At 48.1% G+C, this 19,074-nt stretch overlaps 1 protein-coding gene across 4 annotated transcripts; it reads left to right on the forward strand.

Annotated features, from left to right (window-relative positions):
• Window positions 1-1,499: 1,499 nt before the first annotated feature.
• tnfsf10l (TNF superfamily member 10, like) lies at window positions 1,500-18,351 on the forward strand. 4 transcript variants are annotated; one of them, XM_086101951.1, is made up of 8 exons: window positions 1,500-1,898; window positions 10,202-10,338; window positions 11,093-11,236; window positions 16,611-16,647; window positions 16,763-16,870; window positions 16,960-17,135; window positions 17,211-17,321; window positions 17,385-18,351. In XM_086101951.1, exons 1-8 carry the CDS (start codon window positions 1,646-1,648, stop codon window positions 17,568-17,570), a joined length of 1,152 nt encoding a protein of 383 aa, XP_085958077.1. In that variant the 5' UTR covers window positions 1,500-1,645; the 3' UTR covers window positions 17,571-18,351. The 4 variants fall into 4 exon arrangements, with proteins under 4 accessions (XP_085958077.1, XP_085958085.1, XP_085958095.1 ...); XM_086101959.1 differs by having other exon boundaries at window positions 1,502-1,898; window positions 16,987-17,135; XM_086101969.1 differs by lacking the exon at window positions 10,202-10,338 and having other exon boundaries at window positions 1,502-1,898.
• The last annotated feature ends 723 nt before the right edge of the window (window positions 18,352-19,074 follow it).

The raw sequence follows: 19,074 nt of genomic DNA on the forward strand, positions 1-19,074 counted from the left end.
CCAGTGATTTAGACACACAGTGGCTCAAGTGAGTCACTGTTTTGATGACTTGTGACAAACTATAAAGACTTGATGCACGACTTGGACTTCGGTGATAACTTGAGACGAGATGGGGTACTGTGCACACGTCCTAGTTCGATTCATTTGGCCTACGTTATGATTATTATTCAACTTTAGAGGTCCTCTGTCTTTATGTAGAAAAGATACTGGCTTCATAAGATGACTTGCTTTGGGACATGACTTGTCCGAGACAAAGTGACCTGCTTGACACTTGAAGGCTTAAGACTTGATCCGATCTCTGGAAATCAACATGTTTTCTCCGTCCTGACCAAAAAGCACCTGAGGCGGTGTCGCAGGTGTTGAGGGCGGTCTTGTTGAGTGTGTCTGCGGTCCAGCGTGCGACCTTGCAGACTCCAAACAGGCACACACACACACGCACACACACACACACACACAAAACTTTCCCCACCACTCATCACCCAAAACATCATCAGCGTCTGCAATATGTTTTTGGCTCAGCTCGCCTGGCTTCTCTCTGCTGAATCCGTGACAACACAAGCGCATGTTCAACCCTGTCGAGGCGTGACCTGTCACTCACGTTGCGCAGAAGCGCTGGCAAATCGCATCCCACAAAAAGGCAGATCTAAAAATTGCATGTTTTTTTTTTGTTCTTTATGGATTCTTCCAACAAATGAATTCAATTCAAATCTGATAAAGACAAAGGACTTGGCTCCCAGCCTCCCAAGCCACCCAGGAATGCCATCAAGGGATTTCACCAGAAACTCTTGTGGGATGCAAGACCTAACTTTTCCTACCCGCACTTCAGGTTCTCACAAAGAAAAATGTCCCGAGGCTTTAAGTCAGGACCCGTGTCTGGCCATGACAAGTCATCCGTTTGCCAACAACAATTACAGATTTGTTCAGCCCCCCCGCCCCCCAGCTATATTTCATCTTGCATTATTCAGGTACCTTTCACCATTTAACAACTCTCCTGCCCCAAGTCATCCCACACCACGCAGGCCAAGCCGGCACCTCAGTTCTCATACGTTCGAGAACAAACACAAAAGAAATATATTGTCAACAAATAATGGAATTTATTCACACATGGAATTACTTGAAATCAACCAGTAAATGGGTATGAAAGAATTCCGTTTGGCAGTAGAAATGACGTCTCCCATCAACTTAGAGAACTGGAGTATTCTCATGTGGCCCCGATGTGTCCCAGCATGTTTAAAGTCCTTCCAAAAGAAAACTCAAGCGATGGCAGAAATGTGCGCTGTGACCTAAATACAACCACCTGTCTGTCACACTTGCTGCTCGAAAGTGGGGAGGCAGAACATTTCCGACAAACAGTTTGACACAGCAAGCAAGTTTTCACCAGGGGAAAGGGTGGAAAAGTTGTGAGCTGTTTGCTCGGAGCCCTCCCTGCTGCCGCCGCCGCTGCTGCTGCTGCTCCTCCTCCCCCGCCCTCCCCCCGGGTGACGGAGAGGTTAAGACAGCCCCTCTGCGGCTGCTCGCAGCCTCGTCCTGCAGGCTACTCCACTCGTCCACTCCGACAGGCATGGCCACATTCCCGCTTTGAGCTGGTGTCCTCTTTTTTGCATGGACATTTAAGCGTGAGCTTTGTCATTGTGCCCTGGGTTCGATGCGCGGGGTGTGGGGGCGTCATGGCCAGCCCGAGCGAGCAGCAGCAGCAGCAACAGCAGGATTATTTCCGATCGGCGAGCAGCGAGTCCACGACCTACATGATGGTTCCGACCGGGGGGCCCAGCGGCGGCGCGGGCCGGCGGGAAGCGCCGTCCAAGATGTGGGTGGCCCTGGTGGTGGCGGTGGTGGTGGTCCTGCAGGTGGCCTCCACCACGGGGCTCTTCGTCTACCTGAACATGTCCATCTCGCAGGTAAGAACTTTTTGCAACGCCACTTCCACACTTTTTGCTCGTCCAAAGTCAAGTGAAATACGGACGTCGGCTCGGCACATTTTTCTCTCCTGAAGTCATTCTAAGATCATGTGTTTCCCCCGCACTGGAGCTCATTTGTGGAAAATAATCACAGTGGTAGACAATACACTACATCTTTATTTGCACTTGTGGAGTTGAGGATGAGGAGAGAGGAGCGTCAGCGCGGAGTGCTGATGCGTATTTGGAACTGAGCCGCTTGGAATTTTACATGGGACAGGAGAACTGAACCAATCGCTTTTTTTTTTTTTTTTGGTCAAAGGACGCTACAGCTGCTTACTTACTTTCAAACTTAGCTTGTAGCAGACGCGTGCACATTTTGATCATGATGTCTTTGATTAACCGGTGAAAGGACACTATGAGTCTCTCCTCTTTCATCTATAACTGCTTCAAACAACAAAGCCATGCAGTAAAAGTGCTTCAGATTGCATGACTGTCCGTGTCTTATGTTATGTGTTGTGTTATATGATTTTATTTTATGTTAACTGTTCTGTTTGTTAGCAGCTGCACCTGTTGTGAAAGCGCTATATAAATAAAGATGTGCACATCACATAAAACACGGACTGGCATATAATCTTAACTATTCCCGCATACGCCTTGTGGTTTGAAGCGCTTTAAGATGAAAGAGAAGAGAATCAAAGTTTCCTTTCTCCAGCGGATCAGAGACCTCATGATCAAAACGGGCATGATGTCCGACACGTCTGCTGCAAGCTGAGTTTGAAAGTGAACAAGAAGCTGTAGCATCCATTGCCAAATAAATAAAATAAAATAAAATATAATAAAATGAGAGAGTGGTTCACTCCTGTCCCATTTAGATCCGCCGCAACTTCAAGCGGCGCTATGTGCCGATGCTCATCTCTCATCATCCTCAGCTCCACTAGCCATCCATCCAGCTGCACCAACGCACACTGTCCAATAGCGGCGACATCTCCGCTGAACAAAACAGGGCTGTGAAAAATGCTGCCTTCTACACAAGCGCCTCGGGTAATGAAGCGGCGCTAGTCGAATAGCGCCGACGCCCGAACCCCCCGCACCATCAAAATCAGTGCTGGTACACGCATGCTGCCACGAAGGCACAAGCATCAAGCACAGATTCTTCTCCTTCGACAAATGCCATGGGGAAAAAAAATGCTGAAAACAGTCCCTACCGTGTCCACATGAAGGACAACGAACACCACACGCATAAAACAAAAGACAAAAACAACAAAAAAAAAAGCAGAGCTCTCGCAGACCGGGTGCCAACTATGGCGTCATCTTGAAATAGAAGAAACACACGAAGAAATACTCTTTTTCTGCACAGCGAGCAATCAAAACAAAAGTTTGTAGAGGTGGCGAGTCCATCTGGAAGCATTCTTGGGCAAGCGGAAAGCAAAAGAAATCAAAAGGTGCCATTTTTGTATTCGATGCTGGACTTGCGACTCCCACACTCTCAATCCAATCACATTTTACACATCTCGGAAGATGAGCCCAGCTGTGCGAAGACGCTCGGCGGCGCAATGGGACAGGGCAGGCTGCGGAAGGACGAGGACGATCTTGTTTTTGTCCTCATTAACACGGGGAGGGCGCATGTGACGTGATAAGACCCCGGAAGGGAACGGTGGAACCAACGGCCTTCTGTATCTTTATTATTCCGAGCGCAACGCTAATTTGCCAAAAGCCCGCCACCACGCTCACTGACTCACTGACTGCGAAGCGACGCAGTGACACGCTCAGTCACAGTCTAGTGGACACACACACGCATGCACAAAACTTGTTCTTTAAATAACAGTGCGCATATTGTGTATTCGGCCCCGAACTTGTTTTCAGGCCATGCTCAGGCCTCATGAAAAGCATGAGGCTTGAGCATGTGTGTTTGTTGGGGAATTCCCCCCACCCCTTGTCTGAATGTACCCCCTCCTATTAACAAACAAGGGCAGCCCGTGGAGAACAACAACACGGGACAAGGAGGAATTTTCGAGCATTGCCACCAAACAAATGTGGCGTGCCACCAACTGTGAGCAAAGTCGCAGTATAAGTCCATTCAAGCGACACGCACGCCGCAAAGGATGTAGCGAATCGAAAAGTGGGGGGGCGAGAGGAAAAGCAAGTAGGGCAGCAGCAGCACGCAAACCACATGATGACATGAAGATATTCCATCCAATAGTTACAAGAAACCTTTTTCGACATATATCGGAGCTCCCCAATCATGAGCACGTTGCCGTCAAGGCATATTTTGACGAACAAATGATCCAATATACCGTATTGGCCCAAATATAAGACGGTGTTTTTTTGCATTGAAACAAGACTGAAAAAGTGGGGGTCGTCTTATATTCGGGGTCTAGACATTATACCCATTCACGTCGCTAGGTGGCGCCAGATATCATTGAAGCGAATGCTGAACTTGACTCCTCAGGCCAAAGCGAACCCGTCACGAAGAATAAAAATAAAAATAGCGGTAGCACGAAGAAGAAAAATAAAAAATAGCGGCAAGGAGGAAAAGAGAAGAAAATAATAGAAGAGATAACACAAAATGGAGAAATGTAGCGACAATCTGGAGAAAAGTGGGTCGAAGATCGGCCAGGTTCACCGGCAGCTGAGGAGAAGTTATGATGTCATTTACATTTCAAAAACCAGAAGCCATTCATTTACGAACGCACTTGATTGCACTTGAGATTTGAATGAGGCAAAATAATATGCTCTTTCTCTCAAATATATTGTTATAATCATTTGTTTCAGATGTACTGTAATTATTTTCTGTATAAAAATGAATTTGGTGTTCAAAAAGTCTTTTTTCAAACTTGAGTCTTGAAAAAGAGGGGGTCGTCTTATCATCAGGGCCGTCTTACAACCAGCCGTGACGGGAAATGGCCGCTGGGCAGTGAGAGGAAAAAAAAAAAAAAAAGCAAATCATTTTCAGAAGTGATTTCATTCAGTACATACAGGTCAAAGAATTCTTCTCTGGAACAAATCGTAGACCAAGGACAACACTCCTCAAGGCATTTTATCCACTGTCATAAATCCAACCGGAGAGGGAAAAAAAAGTGACTTGTGCCCACAATATGGTCGGACAACATGCTCATTTGTGGACACAAAAAGACTCAAGTGTGACCACAAAATAGATGTCATGTGCACCCAAAATACTCATTTGTGCCTTGATTGTCATTCCCGTCAACAACTCGGTTATCAAGGTCAGCAAAATGAGCACACCTTTATAGTCATTTTATTCTATTGTGTATTTTGTGCACACACTATACTTACGTCTTGGCCAGGGTTCAGTGTTTTATACAACACCTGTGTATTTGTATCGCGCTTTCATAACAGCTGCAGCCATAACAAAGCGCTTGACAAAACGGTTAACATAAAATAACAAAACAATGTCACAGGACACGTAACATAAAACATGGACAGTCATACAACCGTAATAACTATCCCTGCCTTGTTGTTTGAAGCAGTTATAAATGACAGAGGAGAGAATCAAAGTCTCCTTTCGCTCGCCAGTGGAACGGAGACGTCATGATCGAAACATGCGTGATGACACTTCTGCTCTGGGCTGAGTTTGAAAGTAAACAAGTCCATTTTATGGGAACGACATTGTGGTCACGGGAGAGAATGAATACAATGCGTGCACAAAATACAAATGAACAACAACAATGTAACTGCTGGATGACTGGGTGTGTAAATGGAGAGCACCTTCTCCCCTTTTCTAGAAATAGTCTTCATGTTTTTTCCCCCACATCATGTCATTTGGATACTCTGATTGAACAACACAAATGGGAAAACCTAACAACGACTTGACCAGAGCAAAGAAGCTTGCACACATGATGTCAGAAAATCGGAATACTTGCGTTTCCTTGTGGGAAGGCCTATTAGCGCATGCGTGTGGGCGAGGAAGCCTGTGTCTGTGTGTTTCTCCGTGTGTGTTATCACTTTGTTTGCTCCATCTGTCCGTCAACAAGCCCTGATAAAAGGCACTCAGCCAGATTTACAGCGTTGACACTGCTGCAAACAAGTGCAATTGTCACTTTGTGCGCGTGGGTGAATGCGGGGGGCTTTGATGGCGTTTACAAATGTGTCAGGTGGCACACAGCCAATCACGTGGAGCGAGCACTTTCGGCCAACCACGTGGAGAGTGCGCGAGCAGGCAATGGCACTCACTAAACAAGACATCTCAAATCACATTTATGACCGGCTCATTTGTGCAGCCACAGGGGTCACACCCCATAAAATTCCCGCCTGAGATACAGCGGCCCACCCACAGGCTGGCCAGCGGACCTCATGGAGGGCAGAAGGTCCGGAATGTCCGAAACGGCCTGAAGGTCTGGGACTCACAAAGCAGACCATTATCGGTTTTGTCCCCATAGCCGCTGGTGAGCTCCACGTAGGAAGCCAAAGTACTTAACTTAGCAAAGTGATGACACTCTTTCTGAATCACTAACTCGCTTTCCTCGGTCGTTCTGAGTTGTGGGAATGCTAAACGTTAGCATTACCGAGAAGAACACGTCATGGCTTTGGCTTTCAACATCAAGCGAGCACAGAGGCACAAAGATGTCACTCTTCTGCCATTCAATCTTACAACTGTGATGTGATGACCACTAGGGGGCATACAGTGAAACTCCTCTACAACGAAATCATGTTTGCAGCAAGAATTTTTTCACAACAGGGGGCTTTTCACTGTAGCAAATTTTATCTCAGATGTAAACACACACACACTCACACACATACACACACAAAAAAACGTATGTGTTTACACTTTATTTTTATTCGAATACATAGTGCATAGATATGAGTGTACACTTATTTGACACTTCATATAGCCAGTGTAGAAAGAAAAAAATGGGAAAGAAGTTGCAAAATTTACAATCAGCATTCACTTTCACTGACATCAATTTCTTGCATAATGTCTTTTACTTTGCTTCCTTCATCTTTCAATTTTATTACTTTTGTCCTGTCTTTAATAATAATAATAGATTTTATTTATAAGCGCCTTTCAAGACACCCAAGGACACTTTACAATAACAAAAAACACAAAACAATACGGGTTGAGCGTGAATTTAAGCGTGAATGCTTTTTTTCCTTAACTCCTTGGTCTGCAAAGGTCCGTTTCGTAGCCATTTCAGCAATGCAACGTTCGTCCTACGTCTGAAACTAATAACAAATACTTCCTGGACTACTGCGCATGTGTAAACCAATGTGGCAGTTGCTATTGCCGTTTCCGAACAAAGCAATAGAGGTCGCTGTGGCATGTTGAGATTGGATTAGACTTTTGTGGAAGGCCTGTTTTCGTTGCAGTGAATCTCATTGCGAGGCAAGAGCAGAGAAAAAGATTTCGTATAACGGAACAGGGGGACTTTTCGTCATAGAGGGAGCACAAAAGTGGGAATGGCTTTCATGCATGAACATTTTTTCACACTTGGGAGTATTTTCGCCCATGTAGGTTTCGTTGTAGCGGAGTTTCGCTATATTTGCAGGGTTGGCGGTGCTTGCTATGATAGGCCATCATGGTGTGAACTGGACTCGATCGTTAGCAGGAAACGCTTTTGCATTATTTGGAAAAGGCCGAGATGCAAGATGTCGATCCACGCTGCTGGCGCGCGACAAACAAGAAAGGCCTGACCCATTTGTCAGCTATTTCCTCGTTCTCGGCCCGTTTACCAGAAGCGTACGCCGACCTTTGGCCTTTGAGCGTCAGATATGAATGGTTATCTCGATGGCCACAAAAGAAAAGTCCACCCTGCGTCACCATCAAAACATAAACGAAAGCAGCGTGGCTGACAATGGCGAGTCAGAAGTCAACAGGCCAAGGCCCGGGAGTGGTCTCATTTCATTTGTGCGTGTTTGTGTGGGTGCGCGTGTGCGCTCACAAGCACACAGGTGGAGACAAAAGACATCTTGAGACCAGTTTGGCCGCTCACGGCATTCCTGAGTCGACGCGGACGTGCGCTGGAGTCTCGTTAAACACGCAAAGCAGACACGTGCGCGCCACATTGAAGCGTCTCTATTGGGAATTCAGCACGCACGCACGCACGTCCAACAGATCGTTAACGGCACCGATGATGGAGGCGCTGTTGATTAACCCTCTCGTGGATCTCCACAGTCAAGAAAGAACAGTTTGGGGAACGGACGCATTAAAGATTGAGGCTTCCAACAGCGCACACTAAACTTTTATACATATCGTGAACTGGAAAACAAAAACAGATTTTTTTTCTGATGTCAGAAAGGTTCTGTGTGCACTTGGGGACTCACGTGTGCAACTGGCGTGTGCGTGACGCAGCCGTGTGGGACTCTTCCCATGTTTGCTGTCACTTCGACACACTTGAGCTTCTCTGTCTTCGGCCAAAGTGATTTATGCCACGAGTCCAGCTGTGCCCACGGACACGCATGCAAACGTATGTTTGTGTGTGTGTGTGTGTGTGTGTGTGTGTGTGTGTGTGTGTGTGTGTGTGTGTGTGTGTGTGTGTGTTCGTTCACCCTCTCCACCCTCAATCCGGCCTGTTTTTGGCTGGCCTTTGCTGGACACCAAAACCCGAAAAGTATACTGTATCTCTGAGGGCTGCTTGGAAAGCGCACTGCAAACCCTGTGTGCGTGCGTGCGTGTGTGTGTGTGTGCGTGCGTGTGCATTTGGCAGTGCACAGCTCTCATTTGAGTGGCTTAGCCAGAGTTGAGAGGGGTCACGTAACTGAAATCCAGCAGGCCAGTGGGACAGACCAAGCAAGGACTCTAAATTTAGACGTGCACTTTCGTGTAACATACACGTTATTGGTGCGCTTGTCACTGACACGCGCGTGCGCGCACCACAGGGTGGGGAACAGGGAGGTATTGTTCACGATTTCCTGAGAGAGTTGGAGCCACGACATCCAGCCCTCATATGAGCTGGTTTGCTCTGGTTGCCGTGGTGACGTCCCATCAGTGTGTGGACAAAAAGTAGCCCGGTGGTTGATTAAGGAACGGCAAACAGCGTTCAACAGTTCTCTGAAAAAGAACTCCGGCCACTGTATTGCCACAGACATAAGTTGTCTCCCGGCATTTGATGGGGAAAACTAAATGAGGGAAAAGCTCACAGTGGGAGTACAAAGTTAGAAGTGGTTTGGCAGCGGTCAGCAGCCACACATCCACGTATCAGGCATATGCATTGCACGCGAACGGTGCCAGTGGAAATTTTTCAGAGTGGCATGAATAGCTCCAATCAATTCGATCCATCAATTCATCAGTGGCCAAAAGACGGCAGAGCTTGTCAGGGTTGGCATGAGTTGAAGAGCGGGGCAAAAATGTTCACCTGCAGCGTCACCTGCACTTTCTGAAGTCTCTTTTCTGGATGTTTTCATCATCCCCCCCCCCCCCCCCACACACACACACACAAAAACAAAAGCCCTTCACTCTGGAACTTCACTCTGAGAGTACGAAGAGCATCACTTGAATGAACGAGTCTTGGCTTGATCAATCCTCACGACAGAAAAGCAGCCGAGTAAGATGATCCGGATGTAACTAATTACAAAACTCACTGAAAGCATGTTTCGAAACGAAGCGCACATTGAGCGACTGCAGTTCCTCTCAAATAGTAGGGCAGACCCCCCATTATTTTTTTTTTGGGGGGGGGGGGCTACTCCAGCAAAATGTAAATGTAATTGCACATCCATTCCAGTAGGTGGCAGTGGTGCTGTCATTATCAGAGTGTGTGTATGGAATATTAGCACAAAGGTGTTTCTTGATATTCTTTTTTTTTTTGCACCCTTAAAAGACATCATGGAAAAATATTTAACCAGGGACGAAAAGGAAAAGTGGGGAGAGATGAAAAAATATTCTTCGTTGTAGAAATGATCTAAAATTCCTTGTTTATTATTGTTTTTAAAAATTCTTAAGAATACGTTTTGCATAGGCGCACTTAGAACAATTTTACGGACAAATGATACCATTTATCGACGCGGCAGAGAGTTGGGTGGGCGCAAAATATTTTTCTCTTCCTTTGGGCTTAACAGAAAAATAATTGCAAAGCACTGAGTGACTGCAAAATTTGCCATTTGCGTCAATGGTGTTGATCAAAGTGACCACGACCAATTTTGTGGCAGAATGAAAAGAACAAGTCCAATTAGCCAGAAACATTAATTTGCTTGAGTGGGACCCCTAAAACGATGCGGTGGGCCAAATTTGGCCCCCTGGCTACAGGTCTGACAACTGATACTGCGGCTTTTTCTTTGAATGTTCTTTTTCGGCTGAGGGCGAACACAGCCAGCGCCACCGTCGCCTTTATCTGCTGCCTTTCCCACCATAGATCAAACCCTCCCCGCTGGCCTTGTCGAGGTGAATGGATGCCGCGCGGACGGAATAACATTTGGAAAGCAGGGAGGCTGTTTTGGCAAACCGCACGGATGCGATCCCGCCCCTGAACTTCACTGTCAGCACTTTCAGGTCAAGAGATGAGAACATAAATGTTTCCTGTCAATGCACCTGTTTTGCGTTAGCGCTTCAAGTAGCACAAGCGGCGCACGCTGCTCATCCAAGGGATTAGCACAACGGGGAGCCCGTTGCCAGAGGTTAAAAAAATAATAATAATAATAAAGGAAATGCTTCCTGAGCACGACAATGAGGCGAGGAAAGTACCGGAGCCGTGGCTTACTCGCACCTCGAAATCTGGAGAAGAGTCCGAGCAACAAAACAATGGAGTCGAAACGCGTGTCCCAACAGCCAGGCTGCTTGTCAGAAAAGGACAATCGCAGACGGCTGAATAATGGACTGAAACAAAAACAGAGATATTTTTCGTTCGTCCCCAGCCGCTCGCTGCGCCCGCCATGCGAATGTCATTAGAGCAGAAGGCTGAGTCACTGCAACTGACGTTCCTTCGAAAAATCTCAACCTTTCCTGTAAACTCGTCAACCCCCACCGTTGCTGACCCATTTCCGCAGGCGGCTCAGCATAACGCGAGAAGACACGAATGAGGAGAAAACCCAAGTGTGTCATCTTTACTCACGCTGGGTCAGCGGAAACGTTAGCCGCGCTCTCAAGCACCGCGGGGGGTTCTGTGGGGAGAGTTTTTCAAGAAAGTTTGTTGTAAATGATCAATGACACAGTCAGGCTGATGAAACACCTCATCAGCACACAAACGTTGACTTTTCCCTAATCTGTTGTCCATCTGATCGAAAGATTTTTCTTCATGTGCGCGCAGGTGCGCAGTCAGGGGGTGACGGAGGAGCTCAAATGTCTGAGTTTGCTCAACGCTCTGGACCAGGACATCCCGGAGCAGCTGGCCCAGCTCCTTGGAGAACCTTGCATCAAGCTAGCCGAAGGCATCAAAGCCTACATCTCCAAGGTAATGTCCCAAAACAACTCTCGTGGAGGGATCCATGGCAGTTCACGGGGGGTTCTTTGGGGGCGGAGGGGCTCCTTTGAGGGTCGAACACACTTGATGTGAACTGAATTTCAAAACGAAAAGGCCCCGCAGGCTCTCCGGCAAACGCGACGAGCCAATTGCAAGCGCTAACGCTCGCTGCTAGCATGTTTTTGCTTCCAGCGCTGTCTCGCTGCTGACTGCAGACGGACTCGGAGATTGTTGATCCTCTGTCAGGCTGCCAAACATGACTCACACATAAACACCATTGACCTTCTTTTTTTTTTTTTTAGCTTACACTTGTAGTGTGCGTGTATATGTGTGTGCGTGTACTGTATTAAGGCTCTTAAGGACGAAAGGAGTGGTGCCTTGTCATGTCCAAAATAGACCAACCGGAGGCCAGCTTGTGCTGATTTCAACCTGATCCTATTTTTAGATTTGATGAGAGAGCGCGGATGGCGCGGGCACGAGATGATAAGCTTTGACTTTCTTTTTAACTTGTTTGGCCAGGACCGAACTTTTCCCGACATGTGCGAGTGAAAAAGACAGCAAGTGGAAAGCGAGAGGAGGAAAGACATGACGAGCTCCTAAATGTCTGCTAAAACAAATTCGATTACACGAGTTTTGCCCCCAAGCGAAGTAGCTGACACAACAGGCCGAGGACGTTCTATATTTTTGGAAACACGACTTGATCTGCTTTCAATCAGCACACACGCCAACGGTGTGGGGGGGGGGGGGGGGATGGGCTCTCATCCAGAGAATACCAAACACAAAACAAGAACTTGCACAATTGACTACCTTTGGTAAGAGGTGACATCTGGCACAGGGGAGGCACCAAACACAGATTGTTATACTGGCCAACATGTAAAAGGACCTGAGCAATCACTACAACGAAGACGTGCACGGAAGTAACGTGGGAATATGCAACATCGGTGTGAGTGGGAGTCCATTTTCACCTTTTACTGAATGCTTCAGGCACTTCAATCATGCTCCGTAATTCACTGAGACTGAAAGGAAAGGTCGAGGTCGAGCCCTGCCGTCAATCGCGAGTAATTGGCACTGGCCGTCAAAAGTTGATTTTTGCCTGCCGATTGTATCGGAAGAGTTTGAGACCGCCACCCAGAATGCTTTTGAGATCATCTTCCAGTGAAAAAGAAATGGCTTACAGATGATCTGAGTTTAAAAAAAAAAAAGTCGTAATTGTCAAGCTATAAGAAGACCTCTGTCATTTCTTAACAAAGAGATAAAAAAATCCACACTTAAAAAATAGACTTAGCAAACAACTTTTACAAACACCCCAGGCTAAACTGAGCGCTTTCAAGATATCCAAAGCTGTCCGAATAGTTGATATGTATCACTTCAACATACTTCCTTGACAAAATGATAGTACTACTTTCCTAATAGCCCGGACCTGTGCGTCATCTTATGACATCATAGAGCAAAACAGAAACCGGAGACAGACCGAAGAACCGATTCCCTTCCATTCCAACATCATGACCATAAAAAGCAGTCCCACTTCATGGCGACTCAGCAATACCGTCCATCCATTGATTTTCCGAACCGCTTATCCTGGCAACGGTCACGGGGTGTGCTGGAGCTTATCCCAGCTGTCTTCAGGCAGTAGGTGGGGGACACCCTCAACCGGTTGCCAGCCAATCGCAGGGCACACACAGACGAACAACCATCCGCGCTCACACTCACACCGTGGGACAATTTTGAGTGTTCAATCAGCCTGCCATGCATGTTTTTGGAATGTGGGAGAAAACCGGAGTACCCGGAGAAAACCCACACAGGCACGGGGGAGAACATGCAAACTCCACACAGGGAGTCCAGAGCTGGAATTGAACCCGGTACCTCTGCACTGTGAGGCGGATGTGCCAACCAGTCACCCACCGTGCCACCACTCAGAAATACGACTTTTATAGGGCCACATGCCGCCGTCTGAATTGAAGGCCGAGGAGCTCAGCGATCGTACAGCTAAAGTGCGCAACGAAAGCGTCGCGGCCAGTAACGCCTCGTTTTTGCTTCTTCCGGAGAGGTCACCTTCTTCCAAGTCGTTGCACTCTTACTTTTAAGAATGTAGCTGGCGAGCTCACTACGACGATGTTTGCGTCATCACTTGGGGACGGTTTGAACATCGGGAATCCAATTTTTCCAGCTCCTGTCTGCACTCCCGTGCTAATGCCGGGCCTGTCGTTCTTCCACGCCAGAATCACTCAAGAATGCAATTGAAAAATAATTCCCCCAAAGTGGCAAGTCGATAAAAATAAACTTCAGAATCCGGTCCAAATCTTTGTCTCATCAAGACCCGTTTTTCGGCTTGGATTGGATTGGATACAACTTCATTGTCAAAGTATCCAAGAAAGAAGACTATAAAACCTAATCTTCCGTGTTTCTATTTATGTGCTTTACCAGAAGAGTCCACATGAAACTTAAATGAATTCCTTCGTGAGAAAGAAAGCTTTTTGTGAGTTCCTGCTTCCTTCTCCGAACTCTATTCCAGTGTCTAATTAATCATCAACCTGTTGTCCCAACACACACACACAGACACACAAACACACATGCCCACACGCAGGGTATTTCTCTCACACACACAGCCAGCCCAGGCCTGTCGAGAGCAAGCAGTTTATTCAAGTATTGGGTTGCAGCTCACTAATCTGCAGGAGAGAGGGGTTCCTTCATGTGCCTGCTTGTCGCTCGCCGTGGCGTCGCAGCCTTTTCCCAGCCATCCTCTCATTTCCCTCTCCGAACCCCCCCCCCTCCCCCCCGGTTCTTTGCCGCTCCACCTGCCCGAGAGACACGAGCGGCACTAAATCCAGCGAGCCATAAAACCAGCAGGAGGCAGCTCCTTGTCACAGCTTGTATTTACGAGCTCGCTGGGAGAAAGCTGACCTCGCTACATCCAAGGGGACGCATGCCCCTCCAAAACAAAAGACCGCAGCCGACGCCCCCGAAAGGCTCATGGTGGCCGAGTGGTGCACCGAGTCGGTCTCGTAATTTGCGCCTGCGCGAGGCCCCGTGATTTTATTTTATTTTTTTTGGTATTTGTTGTTATTACAGCTTGAGGTTCCAGAGGTTGCGGGATCACAGAAACGCTGGTGTGGAGAAGTCACGCTGGAAGGAAAGTTGAAAGGCTCATTTGTTGAATAAACAGCAAGCGGAGGAATGGAGCCAGTTTTGCTGTTATCCCGCTGCGAGAGCTGCGGTGTCACGTTTTGAGCCGCGGGTCCAAGCGCAAAAAGCTTGTGGAAAAAGTTCACGTCTGCTTTTGCGCTGGAATTCCGCTTCTTGATTGGCATATGCGCCCGCGCCGACCGAAAAACTCTCAACTGATTTGCAAGAACAGCACAAGGAGTATAAATGGCTGCCACATGCTCAGGAAGTCCTGTTGCACGAGGTCAAGACCTGTCCATCTCCAAAACAGGGGCACAAAAGTCTTGCTGTCGGGAGGGCGCGGAATCAAAAGAATCATCCGTAGATCGACGGGTTTCTTCCTCATTTTGGTTTCCTAATGGGACACCACGAGCGATCACGCCGCACCCCCGCGCGGGGGGCCATCTGCCGTCGAAGATTGATCCCGCTTGTTTTCTCATCAACTGGGTGAACGCGGGAGACGATCCAGATGAAGTTTGATGGTGAGACGATGAGAAGCTGGAGCTCAATCCAGATGCTGAACAGATTCTATTCGGCTCATCTGGCGGACACGAATTACAAACCATGTGCAATAAATGACTAAGAAGCATTTCTTCAACTTTGATGGTGTTCATGATGTGTGATTATTTGCTGGCTTTGGTCAGGATCGGATGCCCTGGAAGTACACGCAGCACAGCTTCTGTCTTTTGATGACGGATTGTACTCTTTGGTCATCTACTAATTAGCAATATGCTTTGTTAAGGCTTGTGAAGACAGACAACCCGAATTACACGAGTCCTGGCGGCCCACAAGAAGATGAAAACCTTATTTCGCACAAAAACAAATGTGCGGCCAATTTTCTCCTTTTTCCTCACGGGTGAGGAGGCAATTTTCTGCTCTCGGGACCTGAGGAACGCAAAGCCCAGATGGACACGCTCTGCCGAGCGAGACCGTAGACTGCACAAACATGTGGAGGAGGCCAAAACGTCTGCCAGTAGGGAGCGACCGCACCGGTGAGCACAAGACGAGACTGTAAGGTTCACATCTCCATCCGGGACAGTCACGGAAAAGCCGAGGGATCGCTTCCTTGTCTCAATTTTTTATTTTTTTTTGGGACGCATGCAATTCATTCATTGAATTACTTTTTTTCAGACGCATTCAGTAAGGGAGATAATCAGCGAACCCGGGGGTTGGGAGGGGGGGTTTGCCGCTTGATTGAGCTGAGACTAAGAAGGCCATTCAGCGTTTCTGCAGCAACCAGCTCAGCCGCCACATTCCACTGTGACCTCAAACGGGCCGTTGCCACCGGCCCAGCTCTTTTTTGTCCTTTCGGGATGACTCGGAACTATCGGTCTCTCAGGTCGATGTTTGCCGCCTCTCACCGGACCCCGCCACTGAGCGGGGGGCTCAAACCGCCACACTCTGGGGAGTTTTTTCTATTGCGCGTTCCGTCCAAAGCCGGAAGCGTCGACTGCAATTTGCAGCTTGAGTGTCAGCTGTGGGAGAGGAAGGCCAGCTGCTAACAGCACCAACTCAGGTCACCATTAGCTCACTTCTCATCCATCACATTCCGCTTTTTAGGGCCTTGCGGGGAAATTCATGGCAGGATGGACTCAGTGGCAGCTAACAGCTAGCATGGGAATATGAGGGAAAACATGAAGAGAACGGACCAAGGAAATGACCAAAGCCTGATTTAGATGGCGTGGGACGCCCCACAACGTGACGGGCACAGGAGAGTATGAACAACCAGCCGGGTTGTCGGTGAAAATCAAACTGATGCTAAAGAAGGTGAGCATCGGCTGCGCTTGGACGTTGACGATGACGGAACAAGCGGGAGAGAGGAAACAGATGGAGGCTGGCGGGGAAGACGCGCGTGCCACGTCAAACCGCCATGGAATCGGATTTCGCACAAGGGAAACAAAAATAAAAAAAAAAAGACTTCACGCAACCCGTCAACAAGGCCTAATGGATGCATGAATAATGGAAGGTCACAAAAACATATTTCAATTGTTTATCGAACTAATAGATTCATCAACAAACGATCCAAAGAATCCATTCACCAGTGATTTCATGAGATAAATCAAAACCAAAAAAATAATCGTGACTGCACACGTTTTAATGAACCAATTTGAAGGGGGAAACAGCCCAATGACTGCAACAATTTAGCCTTCATGTATTATCTTGAGCTTTTATCAAAGTTGTTTCCACTTTTTTCTTCTTTCAGGTGACTGAGAACATCATCTCCAAACAAACCTTTATGGGTAAGCGCTCACACACACACGCACACACACACACGCACACACACATTCTGACACGTACTTTGTTTCTGAGCCAGTGTTTTTGTTATACCACTGCTGTATCTTCATGTGATCTCAGTGGCCAGAACCATGCCTCGCTCTTTCAACAACTCGGGGTCAAAGTTCTTGAGCACAGTTGTCCAAAGGCCTTCGGCCCATTTGACCCTGCGGGACACCAATTTGCAAGGTGAGTACTTGGGAACTTGGTGGCTCTACGACATGTCATTTGGAAGCCATAGGGACTGGCAATCGTGAGACGAGATGAGGCCTCACTAGACTTTCCGTCCCTCTTCCCCCCAACAGGGTACCCTCAGACGGGACTCCACCAGTCCTGCCGCCACGTGGTGCGCTCGTGGGCCAATAGGAGCTTGGGCGCTCACCTGCACAACATGACCCTGAGCAACGGCAGGCTGCGGGTTCCCCAGGACGGCCGCTACTACCTGTACTCGCAGGTGAGCCTCCTTTTCTTTTCGACACGTCGACTCGCTGAACGTTTCCGACGTGAGCCGCCCGCACGTCCCTTCTAGGTGTACTTCCGCTACCCGTCGCCCGCCAGCGGTGACGTGGACCAGCGCAGCGTCAGCCACCAGCTGGTGCAGTGCGTCTACAAGAAGACCTCCTACCCGAGTCCCATTCAGGTAAGCTAGCCGGCCCGCTCGCGGCGTCGAAGCTCGCTGACGCTGTCCGTTTCCACCCGGCAGCTTCTGAAGGGGGTCGGCACCAAGTGCTGGGCGCCTGACGCGGAGTACGCCCTCCATTCCGTCTACCAAGGGGGACTTTTTGAGCTGAGGGCCGGTGACGAAATCTTTGTCTCCGTCTCATCGCCGACTATGCTTAACGCAGACGAGTCCTCCAGCTACTTTGGCGCCTTCAGACTGGACCTCTGAGCGCCGGTGTAAATGGGAGGACCATCCGCGAACCAGAGGAGGACCGAGGTCCGGAAGTTGACTTTTCCCGCTTTGCTTGGAAGGATCCGCAGAACCGCTTGACAGGCGAGGAACTTGACGAGAGTGAAAAGGCGGGACAAAGACCTGACAACTTCTTTGAGCCAGAGCAAACCACTAAGGGGGCTAAAAGACACAAGGCTGCTGATGAACATGTTTTAATCCTCCGGGAAGGATTTTTTTTTTTTTTTAAGCAATAATGAGTGCTGCTTTTCTTGCGAGGGGATCCTAAGTTTTGGACTCCGGACCGAAGAATGTACAGACAATAAAACGTTGAAGGAATGCGGAGCAGAAATCACACGTGCCAGGACGATTGTGTGTACATACAAATCAGTGAAGGGTGGTGATATGAAAAAGTCCACCATTTGTACTTTTGTTTTGACGGTTTAAAGCCACTTGTGGTTCTCACTGAGAACTTTTTTTTAAGGGAGGACAGTGATGAAGAGGAAGAGGAGGAGGAGGAGGAGGAGGAGGAGGAGACTGAGCCAGATGAAGGGAAAAAGAAAACTAGGTCGAGGCTCACCAGCAGCCGGACCAGTTTAGCCTTGTCTTTCTCTTTCCCGTGTAAATAGTCCAACTCCAATGACAAACCTGGTCTTTCCTGCATAACCGGCAAAGCCCAACTTGGAACATTTGCACAAGTTTCACTAAAGTTTACATTTTATACACAAATCAAACCTTTGGATGATGTCCAGTACTCAATAAAGCAAACATTTTTTTAAAATGGTATGAAAACAAGTTTTGTGGGGCTTTTCAAGCCAGGACATTACTGAGGTGAGTTGATGCTGCTGCGAGTGCAGTTTGTCAAGAGTTGCGCCGCTTGAGGACGCAGCCTCCAAATGTGCAGTAGGTACACACGTGCAAACATTTTTATTTATTTTTTTGCTGACAGCAGCACCAAGCCGACGCATCTGCTGCTCATTTGGACGCAGCCAAATAGTTTGTCCAGTAAATTAAAGGAGAGAAAGGACGAGGATATCTACAGACGCAAACCACTCTGGACCCAGCGCATGTGCGCACACACGTCATCAGCCAGCGGAGACACAAAGGCACACATGTGGCCACGCTCTCTGGCCAGACCTTTCAACTTTCTGTGTGTATGTGTGTGTGCGTGTGTGTTGTTTGAGGGGCTCATCATCAAAAGTCCAGGTCAATTGTTGGCACAGAAACACCAACACGACTGTTTAGCCCGTGGGTGTCAAATTTGAGGCCCGGGGCCCAGATCCGGCCCCCCACGTCATTTTATGTGGCCCACGGGAGCAATCCATGTGTGTCAACTATCATGCTTCTTGCTGAAATTTGTACCGAAATGTCAAATTGTCACGGGTAATAAATAACTTTTGAGATTTTGCGCCGGCTCTCCGAGGGAAGCCGTGATTCCGAAGTGCCCCATGACAAAACAATGATCCGCATAACATTTGTTGATTCCCCCCCCCCTCACTGTTTT

The sequence above is a fragment of the Hippocampus guttulatus genome, chromosome 2 (genome assembly GCF_054856545.1).
Source record: "Hippocampus guttulatus isolate MCC_2025c chromosome 2, RoL_Hgut_1.0, whole genome shotgun sequence".
Lineage (NCBI taxonomy): Eukaryota > Metazoa > Chordata > Actinopteri > Syngnathiformes > Syngnathidae > Hippocampus > Hippocampus guttulatus.